Below are 17,101 nucleotides of genomic sequence, written 5' to 3' on the forward strand. Positions count from 1 at the left end.
GAAAAAATGAATAGGAACCTTTCAGCTGTGGTTTTTATTTTCTCTTTGTTTTATCCTTTTCCTCTCAGTTATCACTCAGCTGATCTGAACTAAAGTTAATTTCAAATTTACTCTTAGTTTATTTACTGTTTTTACTGAACTTATTGTTTTAGAAATATGATTTAAAATCCTAGTCCTCAAGCATCCTCATTCACATTTTACCCTAAATAGTCACTGTATGATAGAAGTTTACATTATTTATCAGATACATCTAAAAATATCAAAGATGTTTTCAATTTAAACTTAGATATAAATAATACAAAATAACCTACAATAACTTAAAATATATCATTGTTTTAGGGCAGAGCTTCCAGATTAGCGCTCCTGATCAGGATCTCTTCAGATCTTTTGCTCGCTGCGTTTTTCCGTTGTCTGACGTTATTTCCTTTAACGCAGAGGTCACAGGTTAACGGACCGCGGTCCGGACCCACCTGCTGGCTAACCTGGACCCAACCTGCTGGCTAACCTGGACCCACCTGCTGGCTAACCTGGACCCAACCTGATATAAAACATTTATAAATTACTGCATTTTTTCCCACAGTGTCTAAATGTCACTTGCGCCGCTTCTCCTGTTAACACGGTAAAGCTCCTCTGGAGCGCCTGGGATTTAAAATAAAAATCAATGTATAACACGGATGCATAAAGCCTTGTTTTATTTCAGTGTTTAATTCTGTTTAACATAACGGATTAGAATTGAAATAGTCTCTGGATCTTAGCTTGTTGATGATTTTCTTTATTTGGACTCCTCTAATTTTTAATTGGTTCCCCCTGTATTAGATCATCAAATCAATTCAGTTCATTCTGTCCCATCAGCTGCCTGCAGTGTCTGCAAAGGTCCAGCAGGTGTCAGTATTCTGTGAGACAGTATCAATGCAGCATTAATACAGTTTGGCTTCATGATGCGTCATGAAGCCATCGTGACCTGACGGGTCGCTGCTTCGGCACCGGATGGTTTCTGTGATGCTCGGCCTGCCCTGCAGGGATGATCACACCGATGAAGGGAAAGTCATAAATGATGGTTTTAATTCAGCCTTTTCCGGCTACATTGCAGACATTTTTATGCATCACAGTTTGTGTTTGACATTATTTGATAAATGAAAATCTAATTTTTTACACATTTCAGCAGAGTCCCAATGATTGGTCATTGCAATGACGTCACCAAAGGAGCCTTTTAATAAAGATGAAGTGATTTCTGACTTTCCTGTGTCTCTGGAGAACTTCTTCATGTTGGACTGTCTCCTGTCCTTGGCTGTTTCTGTGTCGGACCTGCAGGGGGCTTTCAGCTGAGGTGCTCTTAAAGATGTTTCATTTTAAAAAACCACCTCATTTGTAGAGGTAATGACAGACCTGGCTGTAGCATGTGAGCAGAGGAGAAAGTAGCAGCTTTAGCATTGCCTAATATTCAGGAACCCCCCTTCATACTCACACACCACACAAACTGGGGGTATTTTAGGACCCAGGGAGCTGCAGATGGGACAATACTGCTCACTAAATATAGTTCAGGGCTCTGAGGCGGCTGCCCTGTCCTTATGACCATATTGGTCTGAGCCGTTCTGAGCTCTGTTAGCTACATAAACGTTAGCACACGTGTCATTTAAAGAGGCGGCTCAGGTATCTCCACCGTGCTGAAATAAGCTCTATTTTTAGCCACAGACACTGGATTCCATTTGGGTTTACATTTTGATCGGGCCATTTTAAGACATGAATCCTCCAGTGATTCTGTGGTCTGACATAATGCCCTTAAACCAGAGGTCATGGATTAGGGGACCGCGGTCCAGATCCAGACTGACCTGCAGGCTAACCTGGACCCTACCGGATTTAAACCATTTATAAAGTACTGCATGTTGTCTGATGGCAGTGTCTAATTTCCCCTGCTCCTCTTCTCCAGTTAATACGGTAAATCCCTGGGGAGCGTCCGGCTCCAGGCTGCACGTGATCCAAATGAGCCAATGAGCTGTCAGTCTGGGTTGCTGCTGCTGCTACTTTTAGACACAGCAGGCAAACCTGTGGCAAGCCGGGCGATGGGAAAGAAGGAGAAGACCATGAGAAAAAGAGAGCAGAGAAAGTGTGGACTGCTGGAAGAACTGCGGTGAACTGGTGAAAGAAAAGTGAAATGGCGTGCTCAAAGATGACCCTGCACATTTAGAGGATGTTTGGCTCAACCTGCTGCTGTGAAGCAGGATTCTCCACCATGAACAGAATCAACAATAAATCTGGATCCAGGCTCAAAATGAGCTCCTTGATATGTGCTTGAGAATGGCTTAGTCTCCGGTTAAACCCAGGTTTAAAGCCTTGCAGGGCAGCCTAAAGCCCACTGCCAACATTAAGACAGAAAAAAGGAGGAAAATAACAAACCATCAGTTCAGGGGTTTGAGAAAATATGGGAATCAGGAAATTATCTATAAACCAAACCGAACGATTGTTGTTCTCTACTTTAAAAACTATTTAGATTTTAAAATGGAAAAATTTTCTTTTTTTATTTAAAGTGTTAGAATAACACTTGCTTTTTAAATTCTATTTAAAGTAGCGGATTATAATTAAAAATGTCTCCAGACCTTTACTGGTTGCTGATTTTCTTTATTCGGATCCTGCTGAGTTTTAATTGGTTTAAAGTAAACCGATGTAAATGATTTGGATTCAAATAATTTAAAAGATTCTAAACCTCGTTGGGAAAATGTTCTTTTTCAGCTTCAAGCTGAAATGTTGCCCAAACCTTTCCTTATCAATCTGTTAATTATCTTGGCTAAAATGATTTGCATAAATTTAAATTTCTAAAAAAAACAAAGCAGACTTTAATGTTATTTAACTGAACTTAATATTTTAGTACTATTAAACCCTCTTCCCACCAAAAGCCACAAAAAACCAACTATGAATTCTGGACAATTTATCCACATAGTAGAAATATAATATATGTATTAATAAGTGTTTACATTGTCCTTCCTCCTGACTGTTTATTGGATTATATTATTATATCCTTTGGCACATTAGTTTGTTTATCTGTACATTTCATATATTGTTGACTTTAAGTGAGATAAAAAAAACGACTATAGTCTGTGTGTGTGTGGGGGGGGGGGGGTTATTTTTTATTTAATTTAATTTTTTATTTAATTAAATTTTTTATTTTAATATTTTCAAGTGGCGGAAACGGGCTTCCATAAAGGTCCGGTTTTACTCCTGCAGGGGGGGGGGTATGTGGTCACGTGTCTGTCGGCATCCAGGAAGTAGTCTCAGCCCAGCAGTCATTTCAGGTTACGGAGCCTCTAGCAGGTCCGACCCGCTAAGCTAACGATCCAGGCGGATTTAATTCCGCGATGTGTTCCGGTTCGGCGTCGGGCTTCCTGCGTTAGTTGGTTAGAAATGGGTCCCGGTTGAATGAAGAACATTCTGGAAACGCCGCAGAGAAGAAGAAACCCGCAGAGAAACGAACAGCAGCCCGAGGCCCTGAAGCAGCTAGCAGCAGCCGGGGGCTGCGCTCCGGAGGCGGCATCAGGAGACGGTAAAGGTACGGAGGCCTCCGGTTCTACTAGCGGGGCTGAGCTTTAAACAACCGGGGGCCGGTTATCGGTTAGCCGGTTATCGGTTCGCCGGTTGAAGCCTCTCTGTGGTTTCCGCTCCAGTTAGCTCGATGCTAATGACTTTAGCCATGGAGCCTCGCTGCCCTCTGCGGGAACATAGAGCAGGCTGAGCGGCTCCATGGAGCCACCAGGCAGGGAAAGGAGGGCAGCCATGTTTTTACTAACCTAACAGGTAGATATATGGCACATAGAACCTGTTAAATATCACCTACTTATAGATATTGAGAACATAAAAGAACATTTTATTGCTCAGCAGCTCGGGAAGTGATAAAGCTTTCTACATTTATGAGCAGCGATCTGAGCTGAAATGTCTGTTAAGGTTTTATTATTTTTATTTGACCTTTATTCCTCCAGCAATGAAACCTGCTGCCTTCAGTCATCAACTAGCTTCTCTTTTCCTTCATAGGAGAAAATATTGACTGTTTTCCATTTATGTTGACTTCATCATCCATCATTATAATGACTGTATTTTAAAATTCTATTGATTTAAAAACGTATTAAAAGGCCAACTTTGAAACACCAAAGATCAAAACATCCTAATAATTTACTTTATGACAAAACAGAATAGTAATAAAAATTAACTTGTTTATATTAAAAAACATGTTTTAATTGTTTTACTCTGATGCAGCCTATTGCTGTATTTTAATTTCTTTCTTTCTGAGGATAGTGAACAAGCAGCTTTATGAAGCTCTAAAGCAGGTGTGCCTGTTTCCCTCTCACCTGAGCGGGGCAGGTGTGCCTGTTTCCCTCTCACCTGAGCGGGGCAGGTGTGCCTGTTTCCCTCTCACCTGAGCGGGGCAGGTGTGTCTGTTTCCCTCTCACCTGAGCGGGGCAGGTGTGTCTGTTTCCCTCTCACCTGAGCGGGGCAGGTGTGTCTGTTTCCCTCTCACCTGAGCGGGGCAGGTGTGTCTGTTTCCCTCTCACCTGAGCGGGGCAGGTGAGTCTGTTTCCCTCTCACCTGAGCGGGGCAGGTGTGCCTGTTTCCCTCTAACCTGAGCGGGGCAGGTGTGCCTGTTTCCCTCTCACCTGAGCGGGGCAGGTGTGCCTGTTTCCCTCTCACCTGAGCGGGGCAGGTGTGCCTGTTTCCCTCTCACCTGAGCGGGGCAGGTGTGCCTGTTTCCCTCTCACCTGAGCGGGGCAGGTGTGCCTGTTTCCCTCTCACCTGAGCGGGGCAGGTGTGCCTGTTTCCCTCTCACCTGAGCGGGGCAGGTGTGCCTTGTTTCCCTCTCACCTGAGCGGGGCAGGTGTGCCTGTTTCCCTCTCACCTGAGCGGGGCAGGTGTGTCTGTTTCCCTCTCACCTGAGCGGGGCAGGTGTGTCTGTTTCCCTCTCACCTGAGCGGGGCAGGTGTGCCTGTTTCCCTCTCACCTGAGCGGGGCAGGTGTGCCTGTTTCCCTCTCACCTGAGCGGGGCAGGTGTGCCTTGTTTCCCTCTCACCTGAGCGGGGCAGGTGTGCCTGTTTCCCTCTCACCTGAGCGGGGCAGGTGTGCCTTGTTTCCCTCTCACCTGAGCGGGGCAGGTGTGCCTGTTTCCCTCTCACCTGAGCGGGGCAGGTGTGCCTTGTTTCCCTCTCACCTGAGCGGGGCAGGTGTGCCTGTTTCCCTCTAACCTGAGCGGGGCAGGTGTGTCTGTTTCCCTCTAACCTGAGCGGGGCAGGTGTGCCTGTTTCCCTCTAACCTGAGCGGGGCAGGTGTGCCTGTTTCCCTCTAACCTGAGCGGGGCAGGTGTGTCTGTTTCCCTCTAACCTGAGCGGGGCAGGTGTGCCTGTTTCCCTCTAACCTGAGCGGGGCAGGTGTGCCTGTTTCCCTCTAACCTGAGCGGGGCAGGTGTGTCTGTTTCCCTCTAACCTGAGCGGGGCAGGTGTGCCTGTTTCCCTCTAACCTGAGCGGGGCAGGTGTGCCTGTTTCCCTCTAACCTGAGCGGGGCAGGTGTGTCTGTTTCCCTCTAACCTGAGCGGGGCAGGTGTGCCTGTTTCCCTCTCACCTGAGCGGGGCAGGTGTGCCTGTTTCCCTCTCACCTGAGCGGGGCAGGTGTGCCTGTTTCCCTCTCACCTGAGCGGGGCAGGTGTGCCTGTTTCCCTCTCACCTGAGCGGGGCAGGTGTGCCTGTTTCCCTCTCACCTGAGCGGGGCAGGTGTGCCTGTTTCCCTCTCACCTGAGCGGGGCAGGTGTGCCTGTTTCCCTCTCACCTGAGCGGGGCAGGTGTGCCTGTTTCCCTCTCACCTGAGCGGGGCAGGTGTGCCTTGTTTCCCTCTCACCTGAGCGGGGCAGGTGTGCCTGTTTCCCTCTCACCTGAGCGGGGCAGGTGTGTCTGTTTCCCTCTCACCTGAGCGGGGCAGGTGTGCCTGTTTCCCTCTCACCTGAGCGGGGCAGGTGTGCCTGTTTCCCTCTCACCTGAGCGGGGCAGGTGTGCCTGTTTCCCTCTCACCTGAGCGGGGCAGGTGTGCCTTGTTTCCCTCTCACCTGAGCGGGGCAGGTGTGCCTGTTTCCCTCTCACCTGAGCGGGGCAGGTGTGCCTTGTTTCCCTCTCACCTGAGCGGGGCAGGTGTGTCTGTTTCCCTCTCACCTGAGCGGGGCAGGTGTGCCTGTTTCCCTCTCACCTGAGCGGGGCAGGTGTGCCTGTTTCCCTCTCACCTGAGCGGGGCAGGTGTGCCTGTTTCCCTCTCACCTGAGCGGGGCAGGTGTGCCTTGTTTCCCTCTCACCTGAGCGGGGCAGGTGTGCCTGTTTCCCTCTCACCTGAGCGGGGCAGGTGTGCCTGTTTCCCTCTCACCTGAGCGGGGCAGGTGTGCCTGTTTCCCTCTCACCTGAGCGGGGCAGGTGTGTCCTCTCGGGATTTATTGAATGCAGGGCGGTCCTGGAAGGGAAGCTCTGGTAGAGCCTCTAAAAGCCGAACACCACAGCCCCATTCCCACCCCCCTCTGAAAACCCATTCCAGCCCAGTTTAGTTAAAGGGGAACACTGTTTTTTCGATTGGTCCCTTGATTTTCCGTTATTCCATCATGTTCTTCTCTCCCATCTGAGTTTAGTGTCATTTGGAGCCGTTCTGAAGATATTCCGTTAGGTTATATCCAGTAACGTCTTCCTATGGGCAACGACTTGAAGGCACAAACTAAACTGTTCATCATTTATTCTTTATGGTACGCCAGCATTCAGAACATGGAGGCCAATCACTGTCCCCCAGACATCCAGAGTTAGATTTTTATATCTTTTAAAAACAAAGCGGTGCTTGTATGACGTCATTCGCGCGGCGGACGGGAGTTTTTTTTTTTTGTTATTAAAAAATAAAACTTTATTTAACCAATGTACATCACACCAGGCGGCTACGCTCTACCCCTTCTATTCATTCTAGCTCATCTGAATGGTTCATCTGGAGAGCGAGATCATCTGTGGTAGCAGCTCTAGACATCTTCCAGGCATGAGAGGAAAACTAGCAGCAGTTCAGCGGACAGGATGAATGAACGGTAGCCGGCGCACGCTGATGATGTCATACACACGCCGCTTTGTTTTTAAAAAATAAAAATATAAATAATCTAACAGTGGATGTCTGGGGGACAGTGATTGGCCTCCATGTTCTGAATGCTGGCGTACCATAAAGAATAAATGATGAACAGTTTAGTTTGTGCCTTCAAGTCGTTGGTATATTTGATGTGATAAGTGGATAAAAAGTAAAAAATATATTTTTAAGTGAGAAGGTCCAGCTGAAAACATGGTCTGTGCAGTCAGTTAATCCAGATTACCATCCTGCCTTCAAAGATTATTTCTGTCAGATGAGCATACCCCGTCAGACCAGCATACCTACAGTCAACACGCAGGCACAAGACGTCACATTTGCATTTATACCCTCACTTTAAACCACCTCAATGGGCATGTATCCCTTTAGTTATATACTGATCTGTCAGCAAGAAAAATCAAAGCTCACGATGTGGATTGCATCATTAATGATTACATTCTATTCAGTTTATTTCTATAGCTCCAACTCACATCATGTCATCTCAGGTCACTTTCCAGTTCACCAGATCATCCAGTCAGATTGATTCAAAGTTTTCTATCTAAGGAAAACCAGCTGATTGCATCGACTCATTGACTCTTCAGCAATCCCTCACACTAAGCATGCTTGTAGCGACAGTGGAGAGGAAAAACTCCCTTTGAACAGGAAGAAACCTCCAGCAGAACCAGGCTCAGTGTGAGCGGCCATCTGCTGAGGCCCACTGGGGTTCAAGGAGACAGAAGCAGACATAGAAAAAGAAACATAGATACAAAAGGCAACTGTCAACCAGCTCCACAGGCGGCCCCGTCCAGGAAACACACAGCCAGGCAGACGAGCTCCGAGCCAGCTCCCATGTCAGAGGATGAAGAGAGCACATCCAGTTAGTCACAGTCAGAGAAACAGGACTACACTGGAAAACAGGCCAAGCTCCAACATCTAGAAACAAAGGTGTTGATGGCAGCAGCACAGCTGATATTTCTCTCCAGGATGGAGTCACAGCCAAACAGGAACAGACCAGATGAAGCTACTATGAGAAAAAGCAGAGAGAGCAGAACGTTAGAGATTGAACTAACAGATTCTGCAGAGTGGGAGAATAGAGATAGAATGAAGCAGAATGATGAAAAAGGGGTCCCTATGTCCTCCAGCAGTCTAAGCCTATAGCAGCAGAACTATAGAGATAGATCAGGATAACCTGAGCCACTCTAACTAGAAGCTTTATCAAAAAGGAAAGTTTTAAGCCTAGCCTTAAAAGTAGACAGGGTGTCTGCCTCACGGACTAAAACTGGTAGTTGGTTCCACAGGAGAGGAGCCTGAGAACTAAAAGATCTGCCTCCACTAGTAACATCACACGCTTCACTAAAACATGGAGGCTTTCCTTCAGTCTGATTGGTCCAATGCTGTCACCCTATTTACTTTCTGGATTTCCTTTCCTTGTAACGTTGTTCTTAGCGCTCTATCCAGCTAGCACCTCGTAGCCCTGCTACGTACCGAGTGTCGTCGGGATCCTGCTCTGCCGTGCATCAGGACGTTGGTTTTCCATCACATCTGAGCCATTCGGTGTGTTCTGTGGTTAAGGATAAAGGCAAAAAATGTTAGTGCTAAATGTTGGATCCACGATTGCAAGTTTATTCCAGATGGCGTTTTCTTTTTTTTTTATTATTTTTTCAGGAGTTTCCCATGTTTGATTTTTTTTTCCTGCCAGAAGAAATGGTTTCATCCAGTTTCCTTCTGGAAGAAACTTGGACGGTCGTATTTTCTGTAAAGTTTTGTTTCTTTTAGTGAATATTTAGCCTTAAAGGAATAGTACACCCAAAACATGATTAGCCTTCATTTTCTACTCCCCCCCATGCTGAACAACACTCTGGAGTACTTTTTTGATATCTCAAATGCATCTGGAGATCTGGGAGGCTTCTTGCTGTCTGCTGACATTCAAATAATGGAGGTCTATGGCGCCCGAGGCAGAAAGGTCCATAAAAGTCCACAAAAAACATGTCAATATTCCTCCATACTGCTCGTCCAATGTATTCCAAGTGTCCTGAGTGGGTAGCATCCAGAAGTTACTGGAAACGAAGTCATTTAGAATGTTTTTAGAGCATAAACAGTAGTGTATAGGATTTCCTGAAAGCGCGTTCACGAGTCTACGGAAAAAGTACTCCAGAGTGTTGTTCAGCATGGGGGGGAGTAGAAAATGAAGGCTAATCATGTTTTGGGTCTACTATTCCTTTAATCAGGCCCAGATCCAGCAGTAACTGTGAGGTGGGTTCAGTATCTATAAACCGGGGGGGTTTGGGGGCAAGAATACCAGAATAAAAAAGGGGGGGAATAAAACAGCTGGTGTAACAATAAAATAAAATATTAACATGAAAGTGTTTTCCTGCCATTTAAAGGCTGTTGGTAAACAATGTGTTAAATGTGTAATTCCCTGATGGAGTGCTGAGCTGTATAACTAGCCGCTCCGTCCCGCAAGAACCACCCGTCCAGACTACTAAGATCCAGATCCCTGAAAAACTACATAACAGTCCTGAAAATACTTATTTATATACTTAAAACACGGAGGGTGCTTCCGGGACGGACGGAGCGTGCTTACCGGACGGACGGAGGGTGCTTCCGGGACGGACGGAGCGTGCTTCCGGGACGGACGGAGCGTGCTTCCGGGACGGACGGAGCGTGCTTCCGGGACGGACGGAGCGTGCTTACCGGACGGACGGAGGGTGCTTCCGGGACGGACGGAGCGTGCTTCCGGGACGGACGGAGCGTGCTTCCGGGACGGACGGAGCGTGCTTCCGGGACGGACGGAGCGTGCTTCCGGGACGGACGGAGGGCGCTTCTGGGACGGATCGGGTAGTGACGAGCTGTTCCCACTGCCACTGACAGCCCATTGTTCCCTGCTTTAAACGGGTTTTTCGGCCACTGGGAAAGAGGCCAAATGTGTCGTTATCCTTGTCCTTCTCCTAAATGTGATGCAATACCAGGAATTTGTTCTGGAAGAAGCTTAAATCTGGTTGGCGCTATTAGCACTGAGCTAGCAGAGGAGCGCGTACTCCGCTTGTCCTCCGGGTCACGGCTTCGTCCCGCCTTGTGTTTTGGGTTGGAAATATAAAACTTGCGGCGGCTGTAAACGAGAGCAGAGCCACTCGCTGTGGGTTCTAGGGCTCCAACTAAGCGGTGTTATGCAAATCGGTTAATCTGTCAATTATTTTGATGTTTTTTTTTATAACGGATTGATAATCGGATAAGCTTCCTTAAAGAAGACTTTTTATGAAATTAAACTTGAAGGAAAATTTCTGTTCTGGTTAGAGCATTTATTAACACATTTTTAATTTTTTTTATCTTAAATGCAAAATGTTGATATATTTTTAGAATGTTGGTGTAATTCCTGCTCTGAGTGGGTCGGTCTGTCACCTATAGTCATGTTTTAGAGTCTATACTCCATTTAGTGATTAATGGATTACTGGATTAGTTCGTTTCAATAATAGATTAATCCAATTAACTGTTTCAGCCCTAATTGCTTGTCAAGCTTTAATCAAACCTCCCCTGTGCTGCAGGTTCCCATCCCCCGCTCAGCACCCTGATTCTGTTCTGGGAGAGTTCAGACCAGCGTCATCGCCAAGATAGCCGAGCCAGGCAGGAAGAGGCACACCTCAGATCCAGACCCCAGCAGCGGCAGCGATTCTGGAGACGGACGGCCGGTTAGAGCAAAGTGTTTGAAGATGGCCAGCGGCGGAGGCCGCCGAGTTGCAGGCGGTGAGACGGCGGAGCGTCGAGGAGGGGCGCAGCAGAAAGGGGCCGGAGCTCGGGAAAACGGCTCCGAGATAACGACCAGCACCAGTAAGAAGAAGCAGAAAGACAAGGCCAACCAGGAGAGCAGGGAGGCCAAGAGAGCCGCAGCCGCAGCCGCTGACGGGGTTCTTGCTGAGGTCAAGAAAGGTACGACTGCAGCCTGGCCTCCGTTTGGCCCCCTGACCATAGGGGCCCCCTGACCGTGGGGCGTTTGGCCCTCTGACCGTGGGGCGTTTGGCCCTCTGACCGTAGGGGCCCCCTGACCGTGGGGCGTTTGGCCCCCTGACAGTGGGGCGTTTGGCCCTCTGACCGTGGGGAGTTTGGCCCTCTGCTCGTAGGGCGTTTGGCCCTCTGATCGTAGGGGCCCCCTGACCGTAGGACGTTTGGCCCCCTGACCGTGGGGCGTTTGGCCCTCTGACCGTAGGGCGTTTGGCCCCCTGACCGTAGGGGCCCCCTGACCGTGGGGCGTTTGGCCCTCTGACCGTGGGGCGTTTGGCCCCCTGACCGTAGGGGCCCCCTAACCGTAGGGCGTTTGGCCCCCTGACCGTGGGGCGTTTGGCCCCCTGACCGTGGGGCGTTTGGCCCCCTGACCGTAGGGCATTTGGCCCCCTGACCGTGGGGGCCCCCTGACCGTAGGGCGTTTGGCCCCCTGACCGTAGGGCGTTTGGCCCCCTGACCGTGGGGCGTTTGGCCCCCTGACCGTGGGGCGTTTGGCCCCCTGACCGTGGGGCGTTTGACCCCCTGACCGTGGGGCGTTTGGCCCCCTGACCGTGGGGCGTTTGGCCCCCTGACCGTAGGACGTTTGGCCCCCTGACCGTAGGGGCCCCCTGACCGTAGGGCGTTTGGCCCCCTGACCGTGGGGCATTTGGCCCCCTGACCGTGGGGCGTTTGGCCCCCTGACCGTGGGGCCTTTGGCCCTCTGACCGTAGGGCGTTTGGCCCCCTGACCGTAGGGGCCCCCTGACCGTGGGGCGTTTGGCCCTCTGACCGTGGGGCGTTTGGCCCCCTGACCGTAGGGGCCCCCTGACCGTGGGGCGTTTGGCCCCCTGACCGTGGGGCGTTTGGCCCCCTGACCGTGGGGCGTTTGGCCCTCTGACCGTGGGGCGTTTGGCCCTCTGACCGTGGGGCGTTTGGCCCTCTGACCGTGGGGCGTTTGGCCCTCTGCCCGTAGGGGCCCCCTGACCGTGGGGCGTTTGGCCCCCTGACAGTGGGGCGTTTGGCCCTCTGACCGTGGGGCGTTTGGCCCCCTGACCGTGGGGCGTTTGGCCCTCTGACCGTAGGGCGTTTGGCCCCCTGACCGTAGGGGCCCCCTGACCGTAGGGGCCCCCTGACCGTGGGGCGTTTGGCCCTCTGACCGTGGGGCGTTTGGCCCCCTGACCGTAGGGGCCCCCTGACCGTGGGGCGTTTGGCCCTCTGACCGTAGGGGCCCCCTGACCGTGGGGCGTTTGGCCCCCTGACAGTGGGGCGTTTGGCCCTCTGACCGTGGGGCGTTTGGCCCCCTGACAGTGGGGCGTTTGGCCCTCTGACCGTGGGGCGTTTGGCCCCCTGACAGTGGGGCGTTTGGCCCTCTGACCGTAGGGGCCCCCTGACCGTGGGGCGTTTGGCCCCCTGACAGTGGGGCGTTTGGCCCTCTGACCGTGGGGAGTTTGGCCCTCTGACCGTAGGGCGTTTGGCCCTCTGACCGTGGGGCGTTTGGCCCTCTGACCGTAGGGGCCCCCTGACCGTGGGGCGTTTGGCCCCCTGACAGTGGGGCGTTTGGCCCTCTGACCGTGGGGCGTTTGGCCCTCTGACCGTGGGGCGTTTGGCCCTCTGACCGTAGGGGCCCCCTGACCGTGGGGCGTTTGGCCCCCTGACAGTGGGGCGTTTGGCCCTCTGACCGTGGGGTGTTTGGCCCTCTGACCGTGGGGAGTTTGGCCCTCTGATCGTAGGGCGTTTGGCCCTCTGATCGTAGGGGCCCTCTGACCGTAGGGGCCCCCTGACCGTGGGGCGTTTGGCCCCCTGACAGTGGGGCATTTGGCCCTCTGACCGTGGGGCGTTTGGCCCTCTGACCGTGGGGTGTTTTGCCCCCTGACCTAGGGGCGTTTGGCCCTCTGACCGTGGGGTGTTTTGCCCCCTGACCGTGGGGCGTTTGGCCCTCTGACCGTGGGGTGTTTTGCCCCCTGACCGTGGGGCGTTTGGCCCCCTGACAGTGGGGCATCTGGCCCCCTGACCGTGGGGTGTTTGGCCCCCTGACCGTGGGGTGTTTGGCCCCCTGACCGTGGGGTGTTTGGCCCCCTGACAGTGGGGCATTTGGCCCCCTGACCGTGGGGTGTTTGGCCCCCTGACAGTAGGGCGTTTGGCCCCCTGACTGTAGGGGCCCCCTGACCGTGGGGTGTTTGGCCCCCTGAGAGTGGGGCGTTTGGCCCTCTGACTGTAGGGGCCCTCTGACCCTAGGGCGTTTGGCCCCCTGACCGTAGGGGCTCTCTGACTGTAGGGGCCCTCTGACCCTAGGGCGTTTGGCCCCCTGACCGTAGGGGCTCTCTGACCGTAGGGGCCCTCTGACCGTGGGAGGGCTCTCCTTCAGAGAAGCGGCGGGTTAGGCCCGTGGGAAAGTCCGTGTTCAGATTGGGTCTCCATTGGGTCCTATGGGAGTTCTAAATGTCACCTCTCTACTAACGGGAACTGATATTATCAGATGGGGGGGGGACGGGAACTGATATTATCAGATGGGGGTGGATAGTTGGGCCGTCCCGCCTGCAGCTCTGCTCTCTAACCTCAGTTCTTCTGTTCCAGATGTTTTTGTGGACTGGAAGCAGAACGTGAACGAGGTGACGGTCAGGCTGCGCTGTGGAGACGCTGTACAGCGGCTAGAGGACATCAGCACCACTTTCACCGATACGCACTGCAATGTGGCCTTCCCAGGTCGGCACCCCCCAACACCGTCCTGTCCTCTGTCTCTGATGCCGTCCTTTCCTCTGTCTCTGCCGTCTTGTCCTCTGTCTCTGTCTCTCTGCCGTCCTGTCCTCTGCCTCTGTCTCTGCCTCTCTGCCGTCCTGTCCTCTGTCTCTGCCTCTCTGCCGTCCTGTCCTCTGTCTCTGCCGTCCTGTCCTCTGTCTCTGCCGTCCTGTCCTCTGTCTCTGCCGTCCTGTCCTCTGTCTCTGATGCCGTGTTTTTCTGCTCTTCAGACGGACGGCAGTGGAGCTGTCAGCTGCAGGAGGAAATCGAGGCGTCGTGCAGCAAAGCACAGTTCAAGGAAAAGGGAGGATTCCTGCACCTCGTTATGCACAAGAAGATTCCTTTCCACATCTGGCCTTCCCTGAAGGTCAGTCCCACCGTCTCCTGTTCAGAGCTTATCTATCATTATCACAGCTCTACATTTCCTTAGATCAGGGGTCAGCAACCTGCGGCTCCCTTAAAAAAATTATGAAAATAGATTTTTTGTTTATTTATTTGTGCAGGAGGTCAAACCTTCCTTATGTTTCCAATGCTGTAAAGATTTTAAATAATAAGTGTAAACCTCGTCTGTTCCTGTGACTCCATCCTGGAGAGAAATATCAGCTGTGCTGCTGCCATCAACACCTTTGTTTCTAGATGTTGGAGCTTGGCCTGTTTTCCAGTGTAGTCCTGTTTCTCTGACTGTGACTAACTGGATGTGCTCTCTTCATCCTCTGACATGGGAGCTGGCTCGGAGCTCGTCTGCCTGGCTGTGTGTTTCCTGGACGGGGCCGCCTGTGGAGCTGGTTGACAGTTGCCTTTTGTATCTATGCTTCTTTTTCTATGTCTGCTTCTGTCTCCTTGAACCCCAGTGGGCCTCAGCAGATGGCCGCTCACACTGAGCCTGGTTCTGCTGGAGGTTTCTTGCTGTTCAAAGGGAGTTTTTCCTCTCCACTGTCGCTACAAGCATGCTTAGTGTGAGGGATTGCTGAAGAGTCAATGAGTCGATCCAATCAGCTGGTTTTCCTTAGATAGAAAACTTTGAATCAATCTGACTGGATGATCTGGTTGGTCTGGATCTATAAAGTGACCTGAGATAACATGATGTGAATTGGAGATATAGAAATAAACTGAATAGAATTGAAACATTTCTTTCAATGAAAATGAGCGTCATAGCCAGAGAGATCTGTGGTCATATCCTGCTGCAGGTTTCGGCGCGGCGCCAGGCAGGTGGCGGGCGTTTCTCCAAAGGGAAAAAAGGAAAATAACTGATGAGCAAAAAGGATTCAAAGACGAATGGAGCGAATGTTTGCCTTCATTAGCAACGAGGAAGGATTGTCTGCATGTCTGCTTGAACAATAGAAACAGTCATCAGGAAAAGCTGCTGAATATGCAGCCCACCACCAGCTGGGAGGGAGAGAAAAGTTTGATTGCAGAACTTCTGGATAAATTAGATTTAAGAGGTAGATTGCATCTCCAAACTCTTCTGCCGCTGCTAGTTTGGCTGCAAGCATAGAAAACCATTTATAGATAAAATAAAGTTTAAGTTTTTGATGCAGGAATTGGAACTTTCTCAATTTAGTTTTCCCCCAAATCCTCTAAATATCACCAAGGAACGCTGGAGGAGGATGAGGGTTCAGGGTTGGACTTAAACACATTTATTTTGTCATTTTTGTACACAAGTGTAAAAAATAAATTTAGTTTAGAACATCTCTCAGATAATTTAATTTTTAAAGTGCAGCTTTGATCAGGTCAGCAGCAGTTGTTGTAGAGCTGCTGCCTCCAGCTCCTGAAGCGCTCGCTTCTCCTGGCTCTGGGGAGGAAGAGGACGATGATGACGAGGCTTTGGGGGTGGTAGCCCCCCCTGGGTTGAAGAGGCTGACGTGGTTGAAGCAGCAGTGGCGCCATCAGCAGGTTTAGGGGCGACAGACGATGCTGGAGAAGCTGTGGAAGCCGGGGGGGAGGAGGAGCCGGCTGGGGGTGGGGAAGCATCTAGAGTGCTCTCCTCATTTTCACCTGCAGAGGGCAGTACTCTGTGTTTCTATGGGCGCGGTACAGCATCAGCCCCCCCAGGCCAACAGCAGCGTCTGCTGGATGCAGCCATGGCTGTCAGAATGATGGCGCCGCTCTTCCAGTCTAAGATCATCCATTTTGTTTTCCAACCAGCCGACGCTGGAGAGCAGGATTGATCGAAGCGGCGCTCTGAGGGGATTCCTCTTTAGCTTTGCAGTTAGCCCCCCCACCCCCACCCCCGCAGCCTCGCTTTCTCCGTCTCACGCATCTCTTCCTTCGCAGCTTTTTAAACGGTCAGAAATGTCCGCATTTAAAACGCTTAGTGAGCGTAGCTCCAGCAGGCGTTGGCGATCAGAGATGCAGGTTAGATGTTTGTATCGCTTTAAGCGGCAGAGTTATTAGTTAGTAGGTTAGCGAGCTCTGCTCTGATGTCACTTCCTGCTTGGTTCCTCATGACTCAATCGGCTCCTCCCAACAGAAATACGTCCGCCATAGAAACATTCCTTTATCCTGTTTCTAGAATTTTATCAATGCAACAAAACCTAAACCGCGCGGTGAAGCGGCGGTGAAGCGGCGGTGATGCGGCGAGATTTTCCCCTATTCGTTAGCTGCTCTCTGCAGAGGAGCGGCTGGTTTCACCATGATGAGCATAAATAAATGGCCACCTTTCTTTTCAAACTCTGTTTCAGTCAAACAAGAAGGAGAAGGATTCTGGTCAACCACAGACCACAAAAGAAACCAAACCGTCTGCCCTGAAGGCCTCAGATAAACCAGAGCAGCTCCAGCCGCCGCCCCCCCCCTCACCTGGATCCGCCGATCAGAGCCGCATCAGCAGCAAAGCTGAGCGGGGTTACAAGCGCTGCTTCAAAAACAAACCCAGTGACAAGGCCAACGAGGTCGGCAGCGTCTCCAGGGAGGCGCCGAAAGGCCCGCAGCCGCCTCAGGAACACGCCCACACGCACCTGCTCCAGGTAAACCCAGCAGGGGACGCAGCCGCCGCCCCATTTACTGCAGAAAACGGTCAACGGCGCCATCCAAGCTCTGGGCGGAGCAGAAATGACGACAACAAGGATGAGAAGGATGGAGGCGGCGAGGTCCTGAAGCCGCGGGAGGCAGCTGCTGGCGACCCAACTCAGGTGAGACCGGAGAGTCTGGATGGACGTACCTGTCCAACCTGACTGGGCAGCGTTCCTGAAAAAGGCTTGAACTCCTCAATATCAAACTAAGGCTTTCATTTGTATCAGACTTTCATTTTGCTGTCTAGTTCAGCTCTAGAGCTTTTCATTGGTTTTAAAGT

The 17,101-nt window shown here is 51.2% G+C and overlaps 1 protein-coding gene across 8 annotated transcripts in view; it reads left to right on the forward strand.

The window, feature by feature from the left end:
* The first annotated feature begins 3,249 nt into the window (after window positions 1-3,249).
* usp19 (ubiquitin specific peptidase 19) overlaps window positions 3,250-17,101 on the forward strand; it is a 39,445-nt gene continuing 25,593 nt past the window's right edge. For 4 of the 8 annotated variants that reach the window (XM_038281383.1, XM_038281374.1, XM_038281391.1 and 1 more), the window contains exons 1-5: window positions 3,251-3,541; window positions 10,645-11,026; window positions 13,651-13,779; window positions 14,043-14,179; window positions 16,494-16,940. In XM_038281383.1, the coding sequence (XP_038137311.1) occupies window positions 10,810-11,026; window positions 13,651-13,779; window positions 14,043-14,179; window positions 16,494-16,940 (930 nt within the window). In that variant the 5' untranslated portion in view covers window positions 3,251-3,541; window positions 10,645-10,809. Of the gene's footprint in view, window positions 3,542-10,644; window positions 11,027-13,650; window positions 13,780-14,042; window positions 14,180-16,493; window positions 16,941-17,101 lie in introns of all 8 variants that reach the window. The other 4 variants (XM_038281369.1, XM_038281400.1, XM_038281417.1 and 1 more) reach the window with 2 other exon arrangements.

Source organism: Cyprinodon tularosa, unplaced genomic scaffold, assembly GCF_016077235.1.
Source record: "Cyprinodon tularosa strain WSP-4 unplaced genomic scaffold, ASM1607723v1 ctg1032, whole genome shotgun sequence".
In the NCBI taxonomy this organism is placed as follows: Eukaryota; Metazoa; Chordata; class Actinopteri; order Cyprinodontiformes; family Cyprinodontidae; genus Cyprinodon; species Cyprinodon tularosa.